The sequence below is a fragment of the Neovison vison genome, chromosome 7, assembly GCF_020171115.1.
Source record: "Neovison vison isolate M4711 chromosome 7, ASM_NN_V1, whole genome shotgun sequence".
NCBI lineage: Eukaryota > Metazoa > Chordata > Mammalia > Carnivora > Mustelidae > Neogale > Neogale vison.
The window spans coordinates 131513829-131534874 of NC_058097.1; the positions used below are offsets into that span (position 1 = coordinate 131513829).

General features: G+C 39.2%; 1 protein-coding gene across 3 annotated transcripts in view; it reads right to left on the minus strand.

The window, feature by feature from the left end:
• The window catches only part of CEP295 (centrosomal protein 295), a 55523-nt gene that overhangs the window by 16677 nt on the left and 17800 nt on the right, over nucleotides 1-21046 (minus strand). The window contains exons 7-16 of one of the 3 annotated variants that reach the window (XM_044258309.1): nucleotides 18942-19082; nucleotides 15618-15801; nucleotides 14984-15151; nucleotides 12317-12538; nucleotides 8401-8493; nucleotides 8144-8247; nucleotides 6089-6226; nucleotides 5568-5665; nucleotides 1607-5099; nucleotides 18-186 (exon numbers count right to left, since the gene is read on the minus strand). In XM_044258309.1, the coding sequence (XP_044114244.1) occupies nucleotides 18-186; nucleotides 1607-5099; nucleotides 5568-5665; nucleotides 6089-6226; nucleotides 8144-8247; nucleotides 8401-8493; nucleotides 12317-12538; nucleotides 14984-15151; nucleotides 15618-15801; nucleotides 18942-19082 (4810 nt within the window). The remainder of the gene's footprint in view (nucleotides 1-17; nucleotides 187-1606; nucleotides 5100-5567; nucleotides 5666-6088; nucleotides 6227-8143; nucleotides 8248-8400; nucleotides 8494-12316; nucleotides 12539-14983; nucleotides 15152-15617; nucleotides 15802-18941; nucleotides 19083-21046) is intronic. The other 2 variants (XM_044258307.1, XM_044258308.1) reach the window with 2 other exon arrangements.

The window sequence follows — 21046 nt, forward strand, 5'->3', positions numbered from 1 at the left end:
AATGGGAGTTATCGTACCACTTTGCTGGGCACCACTCTCTTCTGAAAGCAGCTGATTATCACCAGAGTTGCTCCTATTCGCAGGACTGATGCCTTCCTGATCAGCCCTTGCTAGGTCTTGGAGAACAGGAAGCCACTCTCTGAGCTTCTGAGTTTCTGTATCACCTTCAGCTGTGGGCTTACCTATCTGAAGAAGTGGGCAGTTGAGGGTGGGGATGACACAAGATGAGGGATCATGTGAAGAATTCACCAGATGCGTATCACCCTTCTTAAATTAGAACCTCAACAGAATAGTTCCATCAATCACAATATTACAACTTCAGAGATTTTTAAAAATGCGAAATGCCTCTAAAATATAGAAAAGGTGAGACTTCCACTGAAAAGGACCTTTCACAGGGCTTGAACTTAAAAATTTAACCTCCACTGTATCTTCCAGTAAGACATTACACTTTAGTACTCCTCCCTAATTTTCTTTCCCCATTACTTTTTCCTTAAAATGACCAGGAAATCCCTATAACTCAAGTTCTCATGAACCCAACTCGGGCTTCTCTTGAATGTTAAAGGATTTATAGAATTCTATTTAGGCTAAATCATAGACTCAGGAAGTGGCTTTTTAAAATAAAATGGACAGGGGTACCTGGGTGGCTCAGTGGGTTAATCCTCTGCCTTCGGCTCAGGTCATGATCCCAGGGTCCTGGGATAGAGCCCTGCATTGTGCTCTCTGGTCAGCGGGGAGCCTGCTTCCCCTTCTGTCTCTGCTTATTTGTCAAATAAATAAAATATTTTTAAAAAATAACAAAAATAAAATAAAATGGATAGATTCACATTCAGGAGAATGCACTCATCTCCCTACAGAGAAACTACAAAGGTCAGTGTGATCCTGCCAGTCTTCTCACCAATTCAGTAACAACAGATCTAACTGCCTATTAGCCTAAAATCAAGTCAATTTTAGAACAGACAGTGATATTGTCACTTAAGGAAAAAGGTGGTACTAATTTTGATTCAAATACAAATGTCAACAAAGTGCTATACAGAAAGCACAAGACTTGCTACCTGCATAAAAGAAATTCTGCTAATTATTTTGCAATTTAAATTAAAAAAAAAAAGATTTATTTTTTTTCGAGAGTTCACGAGTGGGAGGGAGGGGCAGTGGGAGCAGACACCCCACTTAACAGGGAGCCGACAGGGGACTCGAACCCAGGACCCTGGGATCATGACCTGAACTGAACGCAGATGCTTAACAGACTGAGCCACGCACTTGCCCCTGCAATTTAATCTTAGGGCAAGCTCAAAGCCCTTTATAATAAAACTTCAAATGACAATCTGCATTTTTAACAGCGTTTGCATTTGGCTATGTCAAACTAAGGCTGAAATCAGCTGGGCTTCAAACAACTATTAACCTTATGAACACCATGCAAGGTAGAATCAACTTCAGTGTTTTAATTTCTACATTGTTTAAGGTAGAAAATTAAAGCAGTGAAGGTCAAACCATTTATTCTCAGTAACTGAGAATTTATTTTGGCCCGAAATTTAAGAAAATTTCTAGCTTGTCTGAGTAGGGTTACCACCATCAATTTAATTTCTGGGTATTCAGGTTTCATACATACCTGACTATATTTAAAGAAATCCCTCAAAGTCTCTTGATGTTTCTGTACCTGCTGCTGCAGTGTTGTCTGTCTCTGTACAAGCAATTCTTCTTGGGCTTTTTGGCTATAATGCAGAACTTTCTTTTGTAGATCCAGCTGCTTCTGAAGTCCTAGGTTATCTTGCAGAGTTAAGACAGGTTGTGAAAAACACACAAGTCTATCTTGAAGTCTGGGGGTCATGGAATTGCTTGAGGAAGCTGCCTGTTCATTATTAGATGAATACAATTCACCATGGTTATTAGATTTAATTTCAGCAAAAGGGAGTGGAATAAATGGATGCTTTTTTTCTGTGGGTAAAAACAAATAGGGAATAGGATGCTCGCATGATTCACTTGCAGTCGATTTTGTTTGGTTGTTTAACAGTTCTTCCTGGCCCTTCTCATTAGAATGCACCACTTCCCTCTCGAAGTCCAACTGTGCTGCCAAAATACCCTGTGAAGGCAGAACAGGTGGTGATGGACTCGGAAGTCTATCCTGGGATGCTGAGATCTCGGAGTGACTTGAGGCAACAATACTGTCACTTTTGGTTGCAAGAGGCTTTTGGATTCTTTCAGAATCAGCAACAGGTGATGCTACCTGGGATACCGATGAAGAGCTAATCTGCTCAGAGGACACCCTTTTCTCCAATTTACTTAGTCTTTGCAAAATTAATTCTTCTTGGACTTCCTGTCTAGATCGAATGGCTTTTCTTTGTATTTCTAACTGCTCCTGAAGTACTTTCAAATCACCATGCGGAAGCTGGACAAAATGCTCAGAAGATAACTTCTCCTCAAATTCATATTGTCTGGGCAAAACCAAGTCTTTCTGGTTTTTTTTGCCACACGGAAGAGAATTGCTTTGTGCATGCAAGTGTTCTTGCTGAAGTGCAATCAAGTGATCTTGTTCAGGTAAAACAGGCTGTGATAAACCGAAAAGCCTATCAGGCAGACCCGGTTTCTCAGAATGTCTTGAGGAAGCTGTATTATCACTTGTAGTTGAACAAGGTTCTTGGGTTCTCCCAGATTCACTAAGAGGTAATGAAGCAAGCGAATGCTGTACAACAAAGGGTGAGAAGGAAGAGGAGCCAACATGCTCAGGAGATCTTCCCTGCTTCCACTCACTCTGTTTGTGCAGAAGTAATTCTTCCTGAGCTTCCTGTCTAGACTGAATGATAGCTTCTCTCTGTGTAGCTAACCTTTCCCCGAGCGCCTTCAAATTATCTTGCTGAGGCCGAATAAGCTGTGATATCCTCCAAAGCCTATCCTGCAACTGCGGGATCTGAAGGTGGCTTGAAAGACTTTTGCTGTCACTCTCAGTTGAAGGAGGCTCCTGGGTTGTACCAGACTCAGCAGAAGGTAACGAAGTAAATGAAGGCTGCCCTACCTGGGGCTCGAATGAGGAGTTAGTCTGTTCCAAAGATACCTTTCCTTGGCTTTTCTGGCTGAAATGAAGGGCCGCCTTCTCTGTGTCCAGCCATTCTTGGTGTTCCTCCAAGTTACCTTGCAGAGGTAGTGTAGGCTGTAAAAATCCCAGACATCTTTCCTGAAACCTCGGGATCGTAGAAGAGCTTAAGGGAACTGCACCGTCACTCTTGCCTGGCATAAACTCCTGGCATCTTTCAGACTCAGCTACCTGGGACAGGGATAAAGAGGTGCTAGTCTGTTCAGAAGAAACCGTTTTCTCTAATTCATGTGGTTTGTGTACAAATTTCTGAGTTTCTTGTTCAGCACCAAGCATTACCCTGTGTGTATGCGACTGTTCTTGGAGTGCTGTCAAATTTTCTTGCCGTGGCAGGTTATGCTGTGGAAAACTATGAGGCCCATCCTGAAATGCTGGGATTACCGGATGACTGGAGGGAATAACACTCTCCTTTTCAGATAAATCAAAGTTCTGAATTCTTCTAGGCTCAGTTTTAGCAGAAGCTTGTGAAGCAACTAAACATGCAGCCGCTGGTGGAAGTGAAGAACCCATTTGCCCAGACTCATCCAAATCCCTCTTTTTATGCAGAAGCAATTCTGCCTGGGCTTCCTGCCTGGCCTGAAGGGCATCGCTCTGTATAGTCACCTGTTCTCGGAGCAACTGCAAACTATCATGCAAAGAGAAGAACTGCTGTAGGAAACTCAAAGACCCATCCCGAGATTTCTGGTTTTCAGACTGGCTTGAGAGAAGACCCTTCACGCTCTCAGATGAATACTGCGGCTGGATCTTTCCAGTGCAAGTAGAAGGCAGTGAAGTAAATGTATGCTGAGCTACCTGCGAAGGGAGAGAAGGGGGCGCAGTCTGTTCAGACCATATTCTTCCATCCAATTCACTCTGTTTATGTACACACACCTCTTGGGCTTCTCGCCTAGCCTGAAGGCTGTCCCTCTGAATATGAAACTGTTCTTGGAGAAAGTTAAAATTATCTGGCTGTGATAAGACAGGTTGTGAAAAACTCCAAAGCCTATCCGGAAGCTGTGGGACCCCAAGATGGCCTAAGGGAACTGCAGTATCATCCCTGGTTGGAGAAGATTCCTGGATTCTCCCCGATTCAGCTCTGGCAGAAGGCAGTGTAGCGAATGAATCCAGAGATACTAATGGAAGGGAGACAGAGAGGCCAGTTTGTCCTTCCAATTCTTTCTGTTTGTACAAAAGCAATCGTTCCTGAGCTTCCTGTCTTGACCGAAGAACCTCCTTCTGTAGGTCTAACTGTTCTTGGAGAGCCTTCAAATTACCCAGGTGGTCTGTGATATTTTCTGAGGTTGGCAAAGACTTACCCTGCATGTGGCTGATTACAGAAGGGCTTACAGAAACTTCACTTTTGTTCATGGCTACAAAGGATTCCTGGAGTTTTCCAGATTCAACTGTAGCAGGCAGAGAACTAAAAGCATGCTCAGCTGCCACTGGTTGGAATGAAGAACGTTCAGTTAGCTTGGAGGGTATACTTTCCTTGTTCTCTGAGAACCTCTGCTGGGGATCTAAAGTTTGAAAAGTTGTTGCCCGAGATATTTCAGCTATTTCTTTAGGATCCTGTATTATTAGCAGCCTATCATGTGACAAAGGCTTTGAAAGTATATGAGAATCTTTATGAACTAATTTATAGCCTCTCTGTTGTACTTCACTCCGTGAGAATTGCTTAGGCTGTTCCTTTGATTCCAAAGACTGCTTGGCTAAAACATCTGAATTGATTACCATGTCTGTTTCTACCTGTCTTTGTGGAAAGAGACTTTGTCTTGGAATCCGAAAATGATCTTCTTCTGATCTGGAGATCTGTATGGATGGTACAGGCAGATATTTGTTAGGACTCAACTTGGGTCTCTGACCTTGATCCCAATGCTCTGATATAACAGTGGGTCTCTCAGTATTCTGTGGCAGTACTGATTTAACAGAATCAGATGTCAGTGAAGTGGCTAACCCAGATGAGTACTTTCCTTTTAACATAGTCTGATATTCAAGTAATCGTTTCCTGGCTGTTTCAACAGACTGTCTGTGAAACCTAAAACAAACACAAAAAAAACAAACATTATTCTTTCTTTCTTCTTTTTTTTTTTAAAGATTTTATTATTTGACAGAGAGAGATCACAAGTAGGCAGAGAGGCATACAGAGAGAGACAGACAGAGAGAGAAGCAGGTCCCCTGCTGAGCAGCAAGCCCAATGTGGGACTTGATCCCAGGACCCCGGGATCATGACCTGAGCCGAAGGCAGAGCCCAGGCGCCCAGTATTTTTCTTTCTTGATGAAAAAAATGCTCTATATTCTCATCTACACATTAAATTTAACAAAGAGCAATTTAGGGATGGTCATTATCATGATGAAAACAGAGTAACATTCATACTGACCTTTGGGAAACCTATATACTGTAGTTCTAAGGGAATCCTGATTGGATCTTCATATAAACCAAATAATAAATCCTGAAGAGGCAGCCACACAGTATATCACATACAAATTGTACCCTAGTTAATACCTGTTCTGCTGTAAAAGCTGATGTTGATAGTTATGAATCATCTGCCTATGATTATCTTCATCATAAGTTACAGTGCATGGTGCTGGAGCAGTGCCAATCTAATAAAAGACAAAGCTACTAATTAAAAGGCAAATCCAGAAACAAGTACTAAAGTATTTTATATACACTGAAGTTCTACAATGTAACTTTCATATAGCTTTATTTTTCATAAAAAAAGACTGGCATTTCCGTTATTAAGAAATGAAATAACCCACCATTCTCCTTGAGTACCATGTCCAAGAGCTCAAAATACACATTACTTATAAATCAAGGTCACATATACTGGTACCTTCTAAAAACTGAAAGATGAAAATAGACATATATCTATATCTATCTATATATGCACATACATACAACGTTAAAAGAAAAAAAATTACCAAATAAAAATTAGAAATGCATTCTACTTTCCTGAATGCTACAACTACTCATATTTTTTTTATCCCCCAACAATCTATGTATGGATGAGATTTCCTGCATCCTACCCCAATCTGTTGCGTTCTTTTCCTCCTTTCTTCTTCCAGCTGAGCCCTGAAGCAATCAGTTTCTAATCTTAACTTCTGTCGTTCAATTTGTTCAAGTAATTCCAACTGCTTTTGCTTTTGCTCTTCTATTTCCATTATCTAAGTAACAAAAAAACTAATATCTATTAACAAAACTCACATAAAAGAAAAGTTTATATGAATTACATTGAAAAGAAACAGATCTCATCACTAAGAATACCAGTTAACCTTGAAGAAAGTGGTAATGTTTTATCTGTTATTGTTATTGCCACCGCCAGAGGAAAGAAGAGGGTAAGCTAGAAAGGGGGAAAGGAGAAAAAGACTGGAAAGGAAAAAAGAGGCAGAAGGGGAAGGAAAAAATAAACCCATTAACTCTTCCTACTTCCTGTGGGTGCACATGGGAGCACAGTAAATCCTAGCTCATCACTCAAGACCCATCCCCACAGAAGCAGCAAACAATGCTCAGCCAAATTCTGTGTTCCCATCTTTAACTTTGCAGTGTTCTCAGTAAGAAAAAGGACTAAAGAAATTAATTAACAAGGCCTCACAAATAATTTGACTTCTTAGGCATACCCATAAAGGGGTGCAGTTATCTGGGAGCCAAAAAACATCTAAGCAACATTCTGGGTCAGAATGTGAGGTGTGAAACAGACGGTAAGCCCATGGCAGAGGGCTGACACATAAACTCTAGTGGTACACACACACACACCCCCAAGTAATGAGAACATGTCAGAGGAGCTCCACGCCTCATAAGGACAGGGACTAGTCTGACTGGTTGTGTGCTAAATCTAGCACCTACTTCAGTCCCCACAATACACATAACACAAATATTTACTGAGTAAGTAGAATGAGGAATGTATGGTAAGTTTTATGAAGAGGAACACTTCTGTTACAGATAATGAAGAATGATCTTGTTTTCAAAATAAAAAATGTCTCAATCTGGTATTTTGCCTATTCCTAATCAGGCAAGAGTGGCTACAGCTGAGTTCTTGTCTGCTTCTTCCCTACTTTCCCTCACTCATAAGAGCCACTAAACTTAGACCATTTCCAGTTCTGTAGTACCTCGAGAACTGCACCATCAATAGAATAGTCACTAGCTGCATATGACTCCTAAAATTTAAATGAATTAAAATTAAATAAAAATGAAAGTGCAATTACTCAGCTGTATTAGTCATATTTCAAGTAATCAATAGCCCCTGTGGCTAGGAGGTACCATAATGGGACACAGATACCGAACATTCACATAACCAGAGAAAGCTCTATTGGACAATACTGCTTTAGATCACCGATTAGAAAACACTTAGATATCTGAGAAGAAATACTGGTTTATAGAATTCTTACTCTCCAGCTGTATTTTCATAAAAACTATCACTATAAACTAACCAGCTTAGTGACAGCCTCTTTCAAGGAAATCTGTGTTAAAAAAAAATCTTGTATTAAAGCAGATGGGACCAAATTATAGTTAAGGAGGATGAATTAACAATTTTGGTCCAAAAATTTTTTTCTTTTTAAGATTTTATTTATTTATTTGACAAAGAGAGATCACAAGTAGGCAGAGACACAGAGAGAGGAGGAAACAGGCCCCCTGCCGAGCAGAGAGGCCGATGCGGGAGTCAATCCCAGGACCCTGAGATCATGACCTGAGCCGAAGGCAGAGGCTTAACCCACTGAGCCACCCAGGTGCCCTGAAATATTATTTTTTAAAAAAACTTTTGAGGTTATAAAGCGTAGCTGAATTCAACAAATATTTATTGAACACTTACTATGTATAAAGCACTGCACCAGAAATGATGCAAAGTAAGTAGAATTTTCATAAATGACCGTCTCTGTCTTTAACAAAAGTATTACAAAGCAGAATGCAGGAACAGCCAAATGAGTAGTATAAGCAAAGATGAAGTATCTTCTATCAGCTGAACGAGTTAAGACGAGACAATAGTATCAAAAGCAGCCAGACAGTAAGACAAATTTCACTGATCACACAAAATTATAGAACCTAGGAGAAGAAAGAAACCTCCAAAAATAGAAATTTCAGATTACCTGTTTCTGCCTTGCTGCCATTCTAATTCTAGATGCTTCTTCTTGAGGATGAAGTAGAATTGAACTCTGAGCTACAGCTGTGATAGGCTGAGCCTCCTTCATTTCTGAGAGAACCCCCAAAACAAAAATTAGTTTCAGTAATTTAGAACTCTGACACCGCTATAATTCTCTTTATTCATTTATCACATATGTAATTTTACAAGGAAAAAAATATTAAGTTGACAAAGTTTAATTTGAGAATGTGATTTAAAAAATACCTTGTTCCTTTTCAGAGTCTGTATCCAATGAAAGTGGTTTCTCTTCACTAGTAAGTGGTCCAGAGTCAACTGTTAAAGTATCACTTTCAGCAACTGTAGCAGATACATTATTAGGAACATATTATCACTGTAAGCTTAAATCTGAACAAAGTAACAAAAACCTGCATTCAGATTAAAAATTCATTTTGGTCCAACTGTCATATTCAGTTAAGATCCAGTTATGTTCCAGATGACTGCACATTTTATCCATTAAACTTGAGCCTAATGTAAGAAGACAGGTGGGAGGCTAAAATGATAAACCAAAATGAAAAAAGGAAGAATTGATTATAAAGCCTTACTGACAGTTTCAAACTCTAGGGAAAAGCAAAGAATAGAATAAGCAAGGCACCTGAGTTTAAAAAGAAAAGCTTAAGGAATGTCAATGTATCCCTGCCATTTTTAGATAGGATTTTTACTGTTGCTGAAATCCAAACAGAGAAGGAAAGTTAAAGCAGTTTCTTGAACCGTACCGGGGTTATCCGGAACTCTGCACCGAGCACTCACTCACTCCTGCAGCTCCTACTTATGTGCTGCAGGCAGCGGTACAGTGGTAAATTTCAAAAAGGCCTAAAGGAAGTTTGACAGGGCAAGTGGGGAAACAAACATTAAATAATCATTCTAAGAAAAAATTACAAAACTAGTAACTGATAAGTGCTGTTATCAGAGAAAGAAAGGATTACATAGTAGAGTATTACAGGATAATCTGAAGTAGGCGAGGGGCTCAGGTGAGATTTGTCTTAGGAAATGACATTAAGGCAGACATCTGAAAGGTAAGGAAGGAGCAATCAGCCAGGTAAAGAAGGTGGGAGGTATGGGAATGAATATGAGATGTAGTCAGACAAGGGGAGAATGAATGAAGCAAAATGATGCTGGAGAAGCCAACTCGTACAGGGCCTTTGGAGAAAAAAAAAATAACCTAGTTATGGAATGAAAATCAAAGAGCCTCCTTTTACTGAATTCTGAAACCATACTCTCTCCTACTTTGTTGACCACTCTTTTTTACCACCTTTGCTGTCTGCTCCTTCTTTAGTCATCTTCTAAACACTGGAGTCCCTCAGATGGTCTCAGAAGCCCTCTTCTAACCAAATTCTTTCTCCTAAAAGCATTCCCCTATGCCGGTGGCTTTAAATATCGTATCTATACTTGACTTCCAAACCACTCTTCTTTTAAGTTACTCAATACAGCAAATACTATTGGGCATCCTCTATGTACAAGGCACTGGTCTTGCCCTGGGAATACAGCAATGAAGAAAACCCAGTTCCTATCTTCAATGGAACTGGAGGACATAGTGGGTGAAGAAAGGGTCAAGAAGCAAATAAGCCAAAAAGTAAATTTATGGTCCTGAAGATGCTGGTAAGAACTATGGAAGGAATGAAGGTAAGAGCTATGGAGAAAAAGCAGGGTAAAGGTGATAGGAAGTGAAGGGTATGGGAGAAGGAGTGTAGAAACTTGCCATTTTATACAGAGTGAACAGAGAAGGCCTTGCTGAGAAAGCCATGTCTCACCAAGTAGCTGAAGGAAGTGACAGTGAGGCACAGAAATAAACAAAAGCAATCCATTCAAAAAGACTAGCAATTTGCAAAGACTACGTTAGTCATGTTTGGTGTGCCTGAGAACTAGCCAGGAAGCCAGTGCCTATGGTGAGTAGTCTGGAAGGGAGGTGTTGTAGAAAATGAAGTTAGAGAAAGTGAGGGTGAAAGCAATGGTGGGAGAGGGGTTTATATGCAGGCAGATCACACAAGGCTTTGATGCCACTGTAAGCACTCTGGTTTTAACTGAATGAACTGGGTAGTGGTTGGAGGGCATCCCCCTGTGGAGTGACTTGTGATCTGTGTTTTAACAGGATGACTCTGGGGCTAGATCGTAGCAGGGAGGTGCAAAATCTGCAGACAGACCAGTTAGGAGGCTACTGCCAAGAATCTATACTGGACAAGAAACATAGCTTAAACTAGGATGGTAGGTGGTGAGGACTGGTTGGACTGTAGATAGGTTGTGAGGATGAGATTAACATGATGTACAATGATTTGGATGTAGGATATAAAAAAGGGGAACCAGAATGCCAAGCTTTTTGACTTGAGTAAGAGAATTTTACTGCCACGTACTGAAATGAAGAAGTATGTGGGAAAAGCAAGGGAAGGAAAGGAAGGAATATTAAGAGCTCATTTTTGGAAAAGTATAAGATGTGATTAAAAGGCAAGATGTCAAAAAGACATTTAAATAAATGAGTGGGGTTCAAAGGAGAGGTCAAGGCTAGAAAGACACTCAGATGTCATGAGAATAAAGATGATAGTGTAAAGTCGTGGCATTAGCATTCAACTAGTGAGTGTGAAAGGACCTAAGAAACAAGTTCTGGGAGCAATGACTAGTGATTGTAGAGGTGAGAAAGGCAGCAAAAGAAATCACAAAGGAGGAGCCAGTAAGGTAGGAAAACTGAGAGGATGGTGTCAAGAGGTCAAGTGAAGAAATTAGTTCCAGGTTTCCTGCTGTATTTAGGATGAAGTCCAAAATCGAGACAGACTGTAAGTCACTTCTTTCAGAAGCCTGGTAGCAAAATACTTCCATACAAATCCAATCGCATTAAAAAAAAAAAAAAAAAGACAAAAGACAAAAGACAAAACTCTTGGAAAGAAAACAAACAAACAAAAAAACGAAGACAATGTTACCATGACGCATTTGTTAGTCTGGAACTCCAGATAATGTTATTTTTAAAAAATTTTTAAAGATTTTTTTATTTATTTGACCAGAGAGAGAAAGAGAGGTCACAAGTAGGCAGAGAGGCAGGCAGAGAGAGAGGGGGAAGGAGGCTACCTGCTGAGCAGAGAGCCCAGTGCAGGACTCAATCCCAGGACCCTGGGATCATGACCTGAGCTGAAAGCAGAGGCGTTAACCCACTGAACCACCCGGCGCCCCCCAGATAATGTTCTTGCTTGACCTTTGTAACTTCTGGATATTTACTTAACAGCCTTCTTGTCTACCAAAAAAACCTTTACGAGTGACAAGAAACCCAATTTCTGGTGGCAATGTGAAATAAACACACAATACACTATATTCAAAAGCTGTTAACCATGTTCAAGAATCCCTTGATTCAGGAATTCTTTTAAGAGTTGTTCCTAAGGAAATAAAGATAAAGGCAGACTGCTAAAAGGATGTTCACGATAGCACAAAACATAACAAGTAACATGGAGCACTGGGTGTGGTGAAAAAATAATGAATACTGTTTTTCTGAAAATAAATAAATTGGAAAAAAAAAACATAACAAGTAAAATTAGAAACTGGCTAAATGTTTTAACAATAACAAATTTGTTAATTCTGATTCGTCAGTTATACTGGACTATTATTAATATATACAGTGTCCCTTGAACAATGCCAAACATCCCAGTTCAAATTCTGACTCTCCAAAAACTTTACTAACAGCCTATGGTTGGCTGGGAGACTTACCAATAACAGAGTCAGTTGATTAACACATATTTTGTATCTTATGTGTATCACATGCTATATTCTTAAAATACCTAACTTTTTAATTTTTTCTGTGATTTTTGGCTATGCAGGTTCTCTGTGAGTTTTTTTAAACTGTCACAACCTCTAAAAATCTACTATTTTTATGCAAAAAAACCCTGCACGTAACTGGACCCGTGAGTTCAAACCCATCTTCTTCAAGGGGCAACCATGTATAAATGCTACAACTACATTAAAGTGAGCCTGGAAGAAGGTTTATGAAGGTTTTTTAACATTTACTGCCTTGAAGTAGCAGTATTATGGGCTTTAAGCATTTTCCTCCTTTAGACCACTACTCTTTGATGTTTCAGAAATGAGCATCTTTTCAAACAACTTAGAAAGGGTTTGTGTGCTATAAAATGAGACACTTGGAGAGAAGCACCTTGTTCCTGCCCAGAGGATGACGTCCTCTCCTCGCCAACAGTTCCTCCTGATTCGACTGTTGGTGCTTTACTCTCAGTTTCACTAAGAGCTGTAATCACTTCACTTTCATCCTCAGACATGGATTTAATCGTCCAGAGAGATTTTTGGCTTCGGATCTTATTTAATAATTTTTTAAAAAGAATTTTTGAAGGGACCTGATGGGTCTTTATTGCCAAGGGAACTAAAAGAAAAGAAAAAAAAAACTTACTCAGGACCTACTATATACCAAGCAAATTATTCTATTATACTTAGCAAGCGCCACAAACACTAATTAAGATAAAAGCACAACTTTGTATTTCTTTATATTTTTCATTTATAATTTAACAACATATACAATTATATTTAACCCCAATGGCAATTTTATAACCAGAAATAAATTTCAATTTATATTTAAATAAAGGCATCAAAATTCAACCATCTTCCAACAATATGCATGCAACACCAATTTTAAGCTTAAAAATTTATCACAGAGAGGTTTATTCTGCTTGCTAAATGATGACAGAATGCTTATCACCTAATTAACTTGTGTGAAATTAGCATTCAAAATATGTTCTGTAAGGTTTTATACTCTATCCTAAGAAGGGTCTCAAATATGGTTCTGTACTTCTGAGTAAGCTACAGAGGAAAACATTACTAGTTATAACCTTAAAAGCCTATCAGGTTCTCCCAAATTATTTCTTGCACTATCCGAAGAACTTTCTTCCCACCTATCTTCATAAAGAGAACCCTTTCAGTTAAAAACAAAATTCTTCAGTTATTTTCCCAAACATCTTTCCCTGTGGGTTGATAGTACAATACCAAAACTCAGCATACTACAAACAGCTCTCTCAGGAGACAAAACTGGGTTGCAAATACATACTTCTCTGGCTTAATCAAGGAATAAAATCTAAGAAGTCCCCTAAAGTTGAAAACTGGCAAACTATAGTTTGGTCTGACAAACTTTTTAAAAAAACACTTAATTTTAGGGCTCCTGGGTGGCTCAGTTGGCTGAGCAACTGCCTTTGGCTCAGGTCATGATCCCGGACTTCCAGGATCGAGTCCTGCATCGGGCTCCCAGCTCCTTGGAGAGTCTGCTTCTCCCTCTGACCTTCTCCTCTCTCATGCTCTCTCTCACTCATTCTCCCTCAAATAAATAAATAAAATCTTAAAAAAAAAATAATAAAATCTTAAAAAAAAAAAACCCAAACCTCCCAAACACTTAATTTTAACTTACAAACAATAAAGTACACAAAATCTGAGAGTACAGCTTGAGGAATTTTCCACATACCTATGTGACACCATCCAGATCATTATGTAGACCATTATGTAGAACACTGCCAGCACCTGGAAGGCCCCCTCATGCCCCTTCCTGCTCAGTACACCCCTAAACCACTGTTCTTCTCAAGAATAGATTAGTTTTGTCTGTTTACCTTTTTTTAAACTTCATAAAAATATGGTATTATACTCGGGTATTCTTTTTTGCCTGGCTTCTTTCAACCATTATTAGTCTGTGACTCACTCATACTTAAGAAATTAAATTTGTAACCTATATTTAAAAATAAGGATCTTTTAAATCAATGGGATTTCTAGATTCTTCTGAAAAGTCAAGAGAGCTGACAACATCGAATGAGTGATTCCAAATGGGATCAGCAGGAACTGAAAAGTAACTGTCCCTTGAGATAAAGCAAGAATTGCAATTCTGACAAACTAGAGATCTGAGTATTAGTCCCAACTTAAAAACTGAAAAAAGCTGGATGAAATAGTAAAAGTATCTTCCTTAAAGGCACTGCTGATCTGGTGAGGAAATCAATGATTCTTCAGAGGCCAGAAAGAAAGTGTAACTGGGAATTCTGGAGGATGTGAACCCTGAACCCATCTTCTGATGTTTCTGACAAACCAGAGTAACCTTACACTGTTTAGACAGCAGTCTAGACACAGGAGACCCACATAAAGCTGGAACCTCCAAGAGCTACCTATCCACAGTGTTGGATAAAGATTTATTAAGAAAGCTTGAGTGGTTTTGAACAAAGGCAGTGTTTGTAGGTATGGGGGGAGAAAAGAGATCAAAATAAAGAGAACTTGGTCTCTAAGGAGACGTGAAGTAAAGAGGGAGTTGTTATAGGTAATGTTCACTGGTCTGGCTTAAATATTATCATTCACTAACATGAGGAAGACAAGATTCCAGTAAGCAAGAGAGGTTTAAATGTATCGTCATACAGGGGTTTTAAGTAGCTACTGGACAGCCAAGAATGGTGGGACAGAGGTGAAGTTTAGAAGATAGACTGAAGTTTGTGCTACTCATCATTGTACATTAAGTACTTAGCACTAATTAATACAGTAGGATCTTTGGTGATTTGATCAAAGTCTAAAACAATGCTGAGCCTTCAAAGGAAACCAGAATTGGGCATCTAACTTAACCTAAAAGTCTTCAGATTATATGTATATGTGAACAAAATGACTTTCCTCATATGTATACAGAGAAGATCTTTAATGAAGAAAATCTAGAAGCATGGCTTCCTTCTTCCATCACTCCCATTAGTATTAGTCATTTGTATGCATTATAATTAGACCAGAATTTCCTGTTGGCAAATTACTAGCATTTTTTTTCTAGGAAATATGGTAATGTTCAGCTCAAAAGGAGTTTTACCTTCTGCTTCTCTAGAACATATTGTTTCGGCTTCTGTAACTGGACTATTTTCAGTTTCTCCTAAACTTTCTTGTTCCATTGAAAGGTCCAGTTCTTCATCTTGGATCTGACCAGTCACAGTGGGCAAAGGTTCCGGTTCGAGGTGCAAAATCAGGTTTCCTTTCACTTCTCAGTAAAGAAAGAGAGAGAGAGAGCTTTCCATTCTGAAATGACTAAAAAGAACTTCAGCATAAAATTTTAAAGGCCACTTCTCCCCCCCCCCTTTCTTAAAAAGATTTTATTCATTTATTTGGAGGTGGGGGAGAGAGAAAGAGAGAGAGAGACAGTGAGTACAAGCAGGGGGATGGCAGGCAGAGGGAGAAGCAGGCTCCCTGCTGATCAGGGAACCCAATGTGGGAACTCGATCCCAGGACCCTGGGCTTAGGACCTGAGCCAAAGGCAGATGCTTAACCAAATGAGCCACCCAGTTGTCCCATTAAAGGCCATTATCACTCTAAGTTTAAAATATGAGGCTGTCTTTCAAACTGAGAACTTATCCCAAAATAAAAACTGCTTTGTTCAAATACAAATGTATCCCCCCCCCAAAATACTTAGAAGCACTGCTGAAACCGTATGGAATGTGGAAGAGTCTTACTCCTGTCTGCGTTGTACATGTCTTCAAAGGCAAATTCCAGCTCTCTCTGCCAGTCTTCTTTCATTTCACTGCGTTTGTATGGAAGCTCAATGAGTTGTGGTGGCATCTGTGCCACAGTCTGTCTCCTACGTGCCAGGTCCTCTTGTTGGAGTTGTTTGAGTTCTTTCATTAGTTTCTCCTGAGTCTTCAAGAACAGAGGGACTTAATCAACAACAGTTCGGTCACAGACTTTAGTCAATAACATTAACGGGAAGGGAAAAGTGGAGAAATCGTGACTAACAGGGACTGGACTTCTCTCCCTGTCCCTCCTGTGTTCTGCCACAAAAAGACATTAACTATTCATTCTGAATAATTCATGTCTGAATGTTTCATACTGAAACCCAGATACCATGTGAGATGCTAGAAACATAATCTTACTCTTAGCCTAGAGATCAAGACACAGGTAATTAGTAGTGTTAGTATTATGGAAGGATAGTATCAGTTAGGCCACAAATCTTCCAAATTGTCTGCTGCGTACAGGTCTCCTTTCTCAGGATGGCTGGGAAGGGACAGTCTCTATGAGTTGCCATGGCTCCTGCAATGCACTTTGTTCCAGTTCTCCCTGCAGCCAGCAGCATGTATGTAACAGGCCCAGGCAAGCACCAAGATCCACAGCAGCTGGCCTACCAAGTATTTTTCACTTCACACTTTTACAAATCCCCATGATGAAAGGGATATCTTTAACCTCAAAAGAGCTGGCTAATATGAAAGTTTAAATACAGTGCTTTAGTGGGGCGCCTGGGTGGCTCAGTGGGTTAAGCCACTGCCTTCGGCTCAGGTCATGATCTCAGGGTCCTGGGATCGAGTCCCGCATGGGGCTCTCTGCTCAGCAGGGAGCCTGCTTCCCTCTCTCTCTCTCTCTGCCTGCCTCTCCATCTACTTGTGATTTCTCTCTGTCAAATAAATAAATAAAATCTTTAAAAATAAATAAATGAATGAATGAATAAATAAATAAATAAATAGTGTTTTAGTGAGGTTATTGAACTATATTTTGGTGGTGAAGGACAAGTGAGGAAGGATAAGGGAAGACCTCTCACCCCTGACTTGAGGATTTAGCCAGATACTAAGGACCTATTTAGCCAGAGGCTTCCATCCAGGTTAAACAATACCCTTGTTGTTTAACCCTTAAACTATCCCTGCCACATACACCCGCCCCCCAACCCCGTCCCCAAGGGACTTACTCAAAAATAAGTCAGGGAAACCAGCCCCAGGTAACAAAGCCAAAATACAAGGGTGGGTCAGGCCAGGTGGAGGCCAGATCAGTGGGGGGATGCATACTGTCTCCCTAGTTACGAAAAGGTATGGGCCCTGCCCCTTGGGCACCTTTTGGGCACCAATTCTGACCAAGATGATAGGCTGGTTCAAATGTCTACTATAGGGTAAATTGTAATTCAATTGGTCACTTATGTGTGACCTAACATGATTGTGCAGCTTTTTCTGTGTGTTACAATTTCACTGGCCACCTGTGCATGGCCAGGCCCAAACACATGGCCTTTGCCCTTAAAAGCTAGTCTGTGACACAGAGAAAGGTAGCCCTCTCTGTAAGAGGTGCAGCCCCGAACATTCGGTTTGATTCTTGATGCTTGGAGCGAAATAAATCTTTGCTTGACTTTTGCTTCGTATCAGTCTTGCTCCTTTAATCACGGACACATTATTGGGGGACATATCAGATAGAAGTGGGTGAAGGAGGAGTACAAATAAGAAATAATAACTGGAGCACAAAGGTATGGAGACAAAGGCATGGGGCATTCAGGGAGAATACACTGCTCCAGGCGTGCATAGGAAGTGTATGGTCAAGGGGAAAAGACCGCATTGGAGAAGCAGGCAGAGGCCAAATACTAGTTACAACAGACACTAGCAGGAAACAAGATCTCATTGCAGAAAGGGGTCTACAGCAAAAAGGCTCAAAAAGGCTCCCCCAGAGAAAAGGAAATCCTCTACCAATGGTGAGATTGCAGGTTTTGATGACCGTTCTCATGTAAGAGACAGAAAGTCAAAAGCCAGAGAGCCTACGTAATAGTGTTTGCCAAGGGATAATATAAACACTACTTATTCTTACATAAAGTTTTACAAATTCATTTCTTTTATATTGAGATTCAAATGATTTCAGTAAATTAACGTCTAAGTTATCTGAAGAAATACACTATTTCTGGGTCATTGAAAGTATGGCATATTATTCTATTTGAATTATTTTATAAAAACTACCACCAATACATTTGCTGTGAGCCTACAAAATTCCAGGCACAATTTGAAGGGCTTTACTAAACTCATTTAATCCTCACAAAACAGACAAGAAAACAGAATTCAGAGATGTTAGGTAACTTGCCTGAGGTCTAGCTAGCTACTAACTAGCTACCAGCTAACTAACTACCAGCTACTAGCTACCAGCTAAGCAGGGAAGAAGGGAGAAAATGCCAGGCAGACTGTGAAGTCTACCTTCTTAACCACTAAACAGTCTGATTTATGGAAGAATGCGTTCAGTTTATGATTGCTTTTCACACTTTCCTATTGGTTTAAATCTTAGATGAGAATTACTGCTAATAATTCAGTTATTTTAGTCATAATTTACTCCCAGTTTATAAAATCTAAAAAATTTAAGGGAGGTCATGTATAAATCAGTTAAAATTACACCAATGAACTTTAAGGCCTGTAATTCCCACAGAAATACTTAAAAACTCACTCTTTACAAGTGTTTGAAACATCCAAATGCATTAATCAAATACAGAAGAAATGGTCTGACTTTGAAAATGAATCATTTTTATGCTTTGTTTCAGGATACACACTCACTGAATTGAATAAGCAGGAGAGAAGTGAAGCTAAAATTATAAGCCAGTCTTCATTATACATATTGTATGGCTCTATGACATTTCTCAAGGCTCCCGGAAAGCCAGGATCGACTCTACCTTTGAATCAATACTCTGCAAAGCCAACAAGTGCTCTGCGCAGTAAAGAGTTAATAAACAGAATCCTAAAATTTGCAGAGCACAAAGGCAACTCATTAAATGGGAAAAGCAATTAATTTCTTTTCAGGCCATTTCTGTCTGATGAAAATATTAAACTTTTAATAAATTCATCATGACAAAAACTTTTAGAACAGCAATATACTATGACAATTGCTTCAACCAACCTGAATTTGAAACAGGAGGTAAAAGTTGGGAGTCAAAGACTGTTACTTTCACATCCTTCATACCTCTGTACTATGAAACCATTTACACTAATCAATTAGTGCTATATAGACTATCAGGCCGTCTGTCTACCAGCAGTGGTCCCAGCCAGAATTCTTACTTGAGCCAAATGGATCTTTTTCATTGCTTGGAATCCCCGCGCATGAGCCTTTTGATACTGTTCCATTCTCTCCTGTGCTGCCTGTTTTTGTCGTTCTTCCAATCTTTTAGCTTCTTCTTCAGCAGCCAAATGAGGATCTGGCTAGCAGTCAATTAATAACATTTTAGACAATTTTAAAAATTGTGAAATAAGGTGATAACTAAAACATGACCTTAAAGTCATGCTTTCCTACTTATTGCATTTTTAAAGGCCCACAATTACCAAGCACATATATATATGAAAAATATCAAATTGTCAGTGAAAGTTTGGCAAGTTGGTTCATTTTAAGCCAGATCACACTATTTTCATCCACACATTTCTCCATCGCTGTTTTGTTAAGAGATTCCAGTAAAACAACAGTGCTGTAAGCACTCACAAAGCCAGCAATTAAGAAGCCATAGACAGCAAAGGTCTTTGAGGGAAGCACTGGGATTGGTCTTTGCCTTCCATTCAACATCTGCTGCTTGATTTCAATCTCAGGAAGCCCAAATCACCAAACAACTACTTGAATATAATTTCTAACTTCCCAAAACTTGTGCATCATCAATGATTACATGATTGTACAGTCAGCTATCATCTCACCAAGCTAACAAGAGCAAGTCAGCGGGGCAAGGGCACATAACCTGGATTAACTATTATTCCGTGAATGTTCACTTTCAAATACAGGTAAGCATTCCAAATGTAACTTAAGTAAACATCTTCTTATGTTATTTTACATGTCAAAATTCTTAGGTGAAATGATGATGATTATGAAGGCTATCATAGTTGACCCTTAACATGAGTTTAAACTGTGCAAGCCCACTTATACAAGGGTTTTTTCCAATAAATATATGGGAAAATATTTTGGAGATTTTCAAGAATCTGAAAAAACTTGCAGTTGAATCATGGAGTCTAGAAATACTGAAAAATTAAGAAAAGTTAGGTATGTCATGAATGCATAAAATATAGGTAAGGTACTAGTCTAGTTTATCATTTATTGCCATAAATACATAAAAATCTCTTATAAAAAGTTAAAAATTTATCAAAACTTACACACACAAGCACTTCTACACCAAACGTGGAAAACATTCAGTCGGGAGAAATGTAAAACAAACATAACGATTCAGTATTTAAGTCCTAACAGAATGCATTACAGTTAATTTTAGACCACATCCTGTTGCTATGGCAGTGAGCACTAAAACACTGTGTGACACTAATCATTTCTGCATGAGCAATTCACCTTTCCAATAAATTGCATATGGTGGTAAAAAGTGATGTCTCGTGGTTCCTGTGTACTTTCCATGGTGTTTGTATGCCTGCAATACCATCAACTTCGAATAACATCATGGAACTTTACAAACTACCACTAGTGACCCCGGAAGTGCTCCCAAGAAGCATTACTTGAGAGAACTGTAAAATGTAGGGTAGTAACCACAAAAGCAAGTTAGCCATAGACTGAAGTTATTATTTCTATGTGATAGTCAGACTGAGGTTGTAATAATAATTTACGATTTTAAACAAATCAAGATTTATTCTTATTTCTTAGAAGTTAATTCTACAATGAGAATACTCATCTTAGGTCTTAATTAATAGTGATTTTAACAACTGCTATTAAGCAGTTAACCAAAATGTGCATCTGCTGCAATCTAAACTCCACAGGACAGCTCTACTGAGAAAGTCTGTTTTCCCAGGAGCCAAATATATCCAATATGAAAAGAAATTAAAATCCAGTTACAAAGAAATAGCAATTTCAATAACAATGATTATTATTTCTCACTCGCAAGACTGGCAACACTTTCTGAACCATAATCACCCATACAAGGAAATGGAGAAGAGTATGATGACTAGTCCCCTAAGCTGCCAATACTTTTTAGAAGGCAATTTAATGATCCATATCAAGTATCTGTATCAAACGTTATATAGTTTGAAACCAGTAATTTCTCTTTTAGGAGTCTACTCTAAACATACCTCAGAGCTGTATACAAAAATGTACAAGATTATGTTTGCATTATTTACAGAAACAAAAAGAAATGAACAAAAAGGGACGCCTGGGTGGCGCAGTTGGTTGGACGCTCAGGGCGTGATCC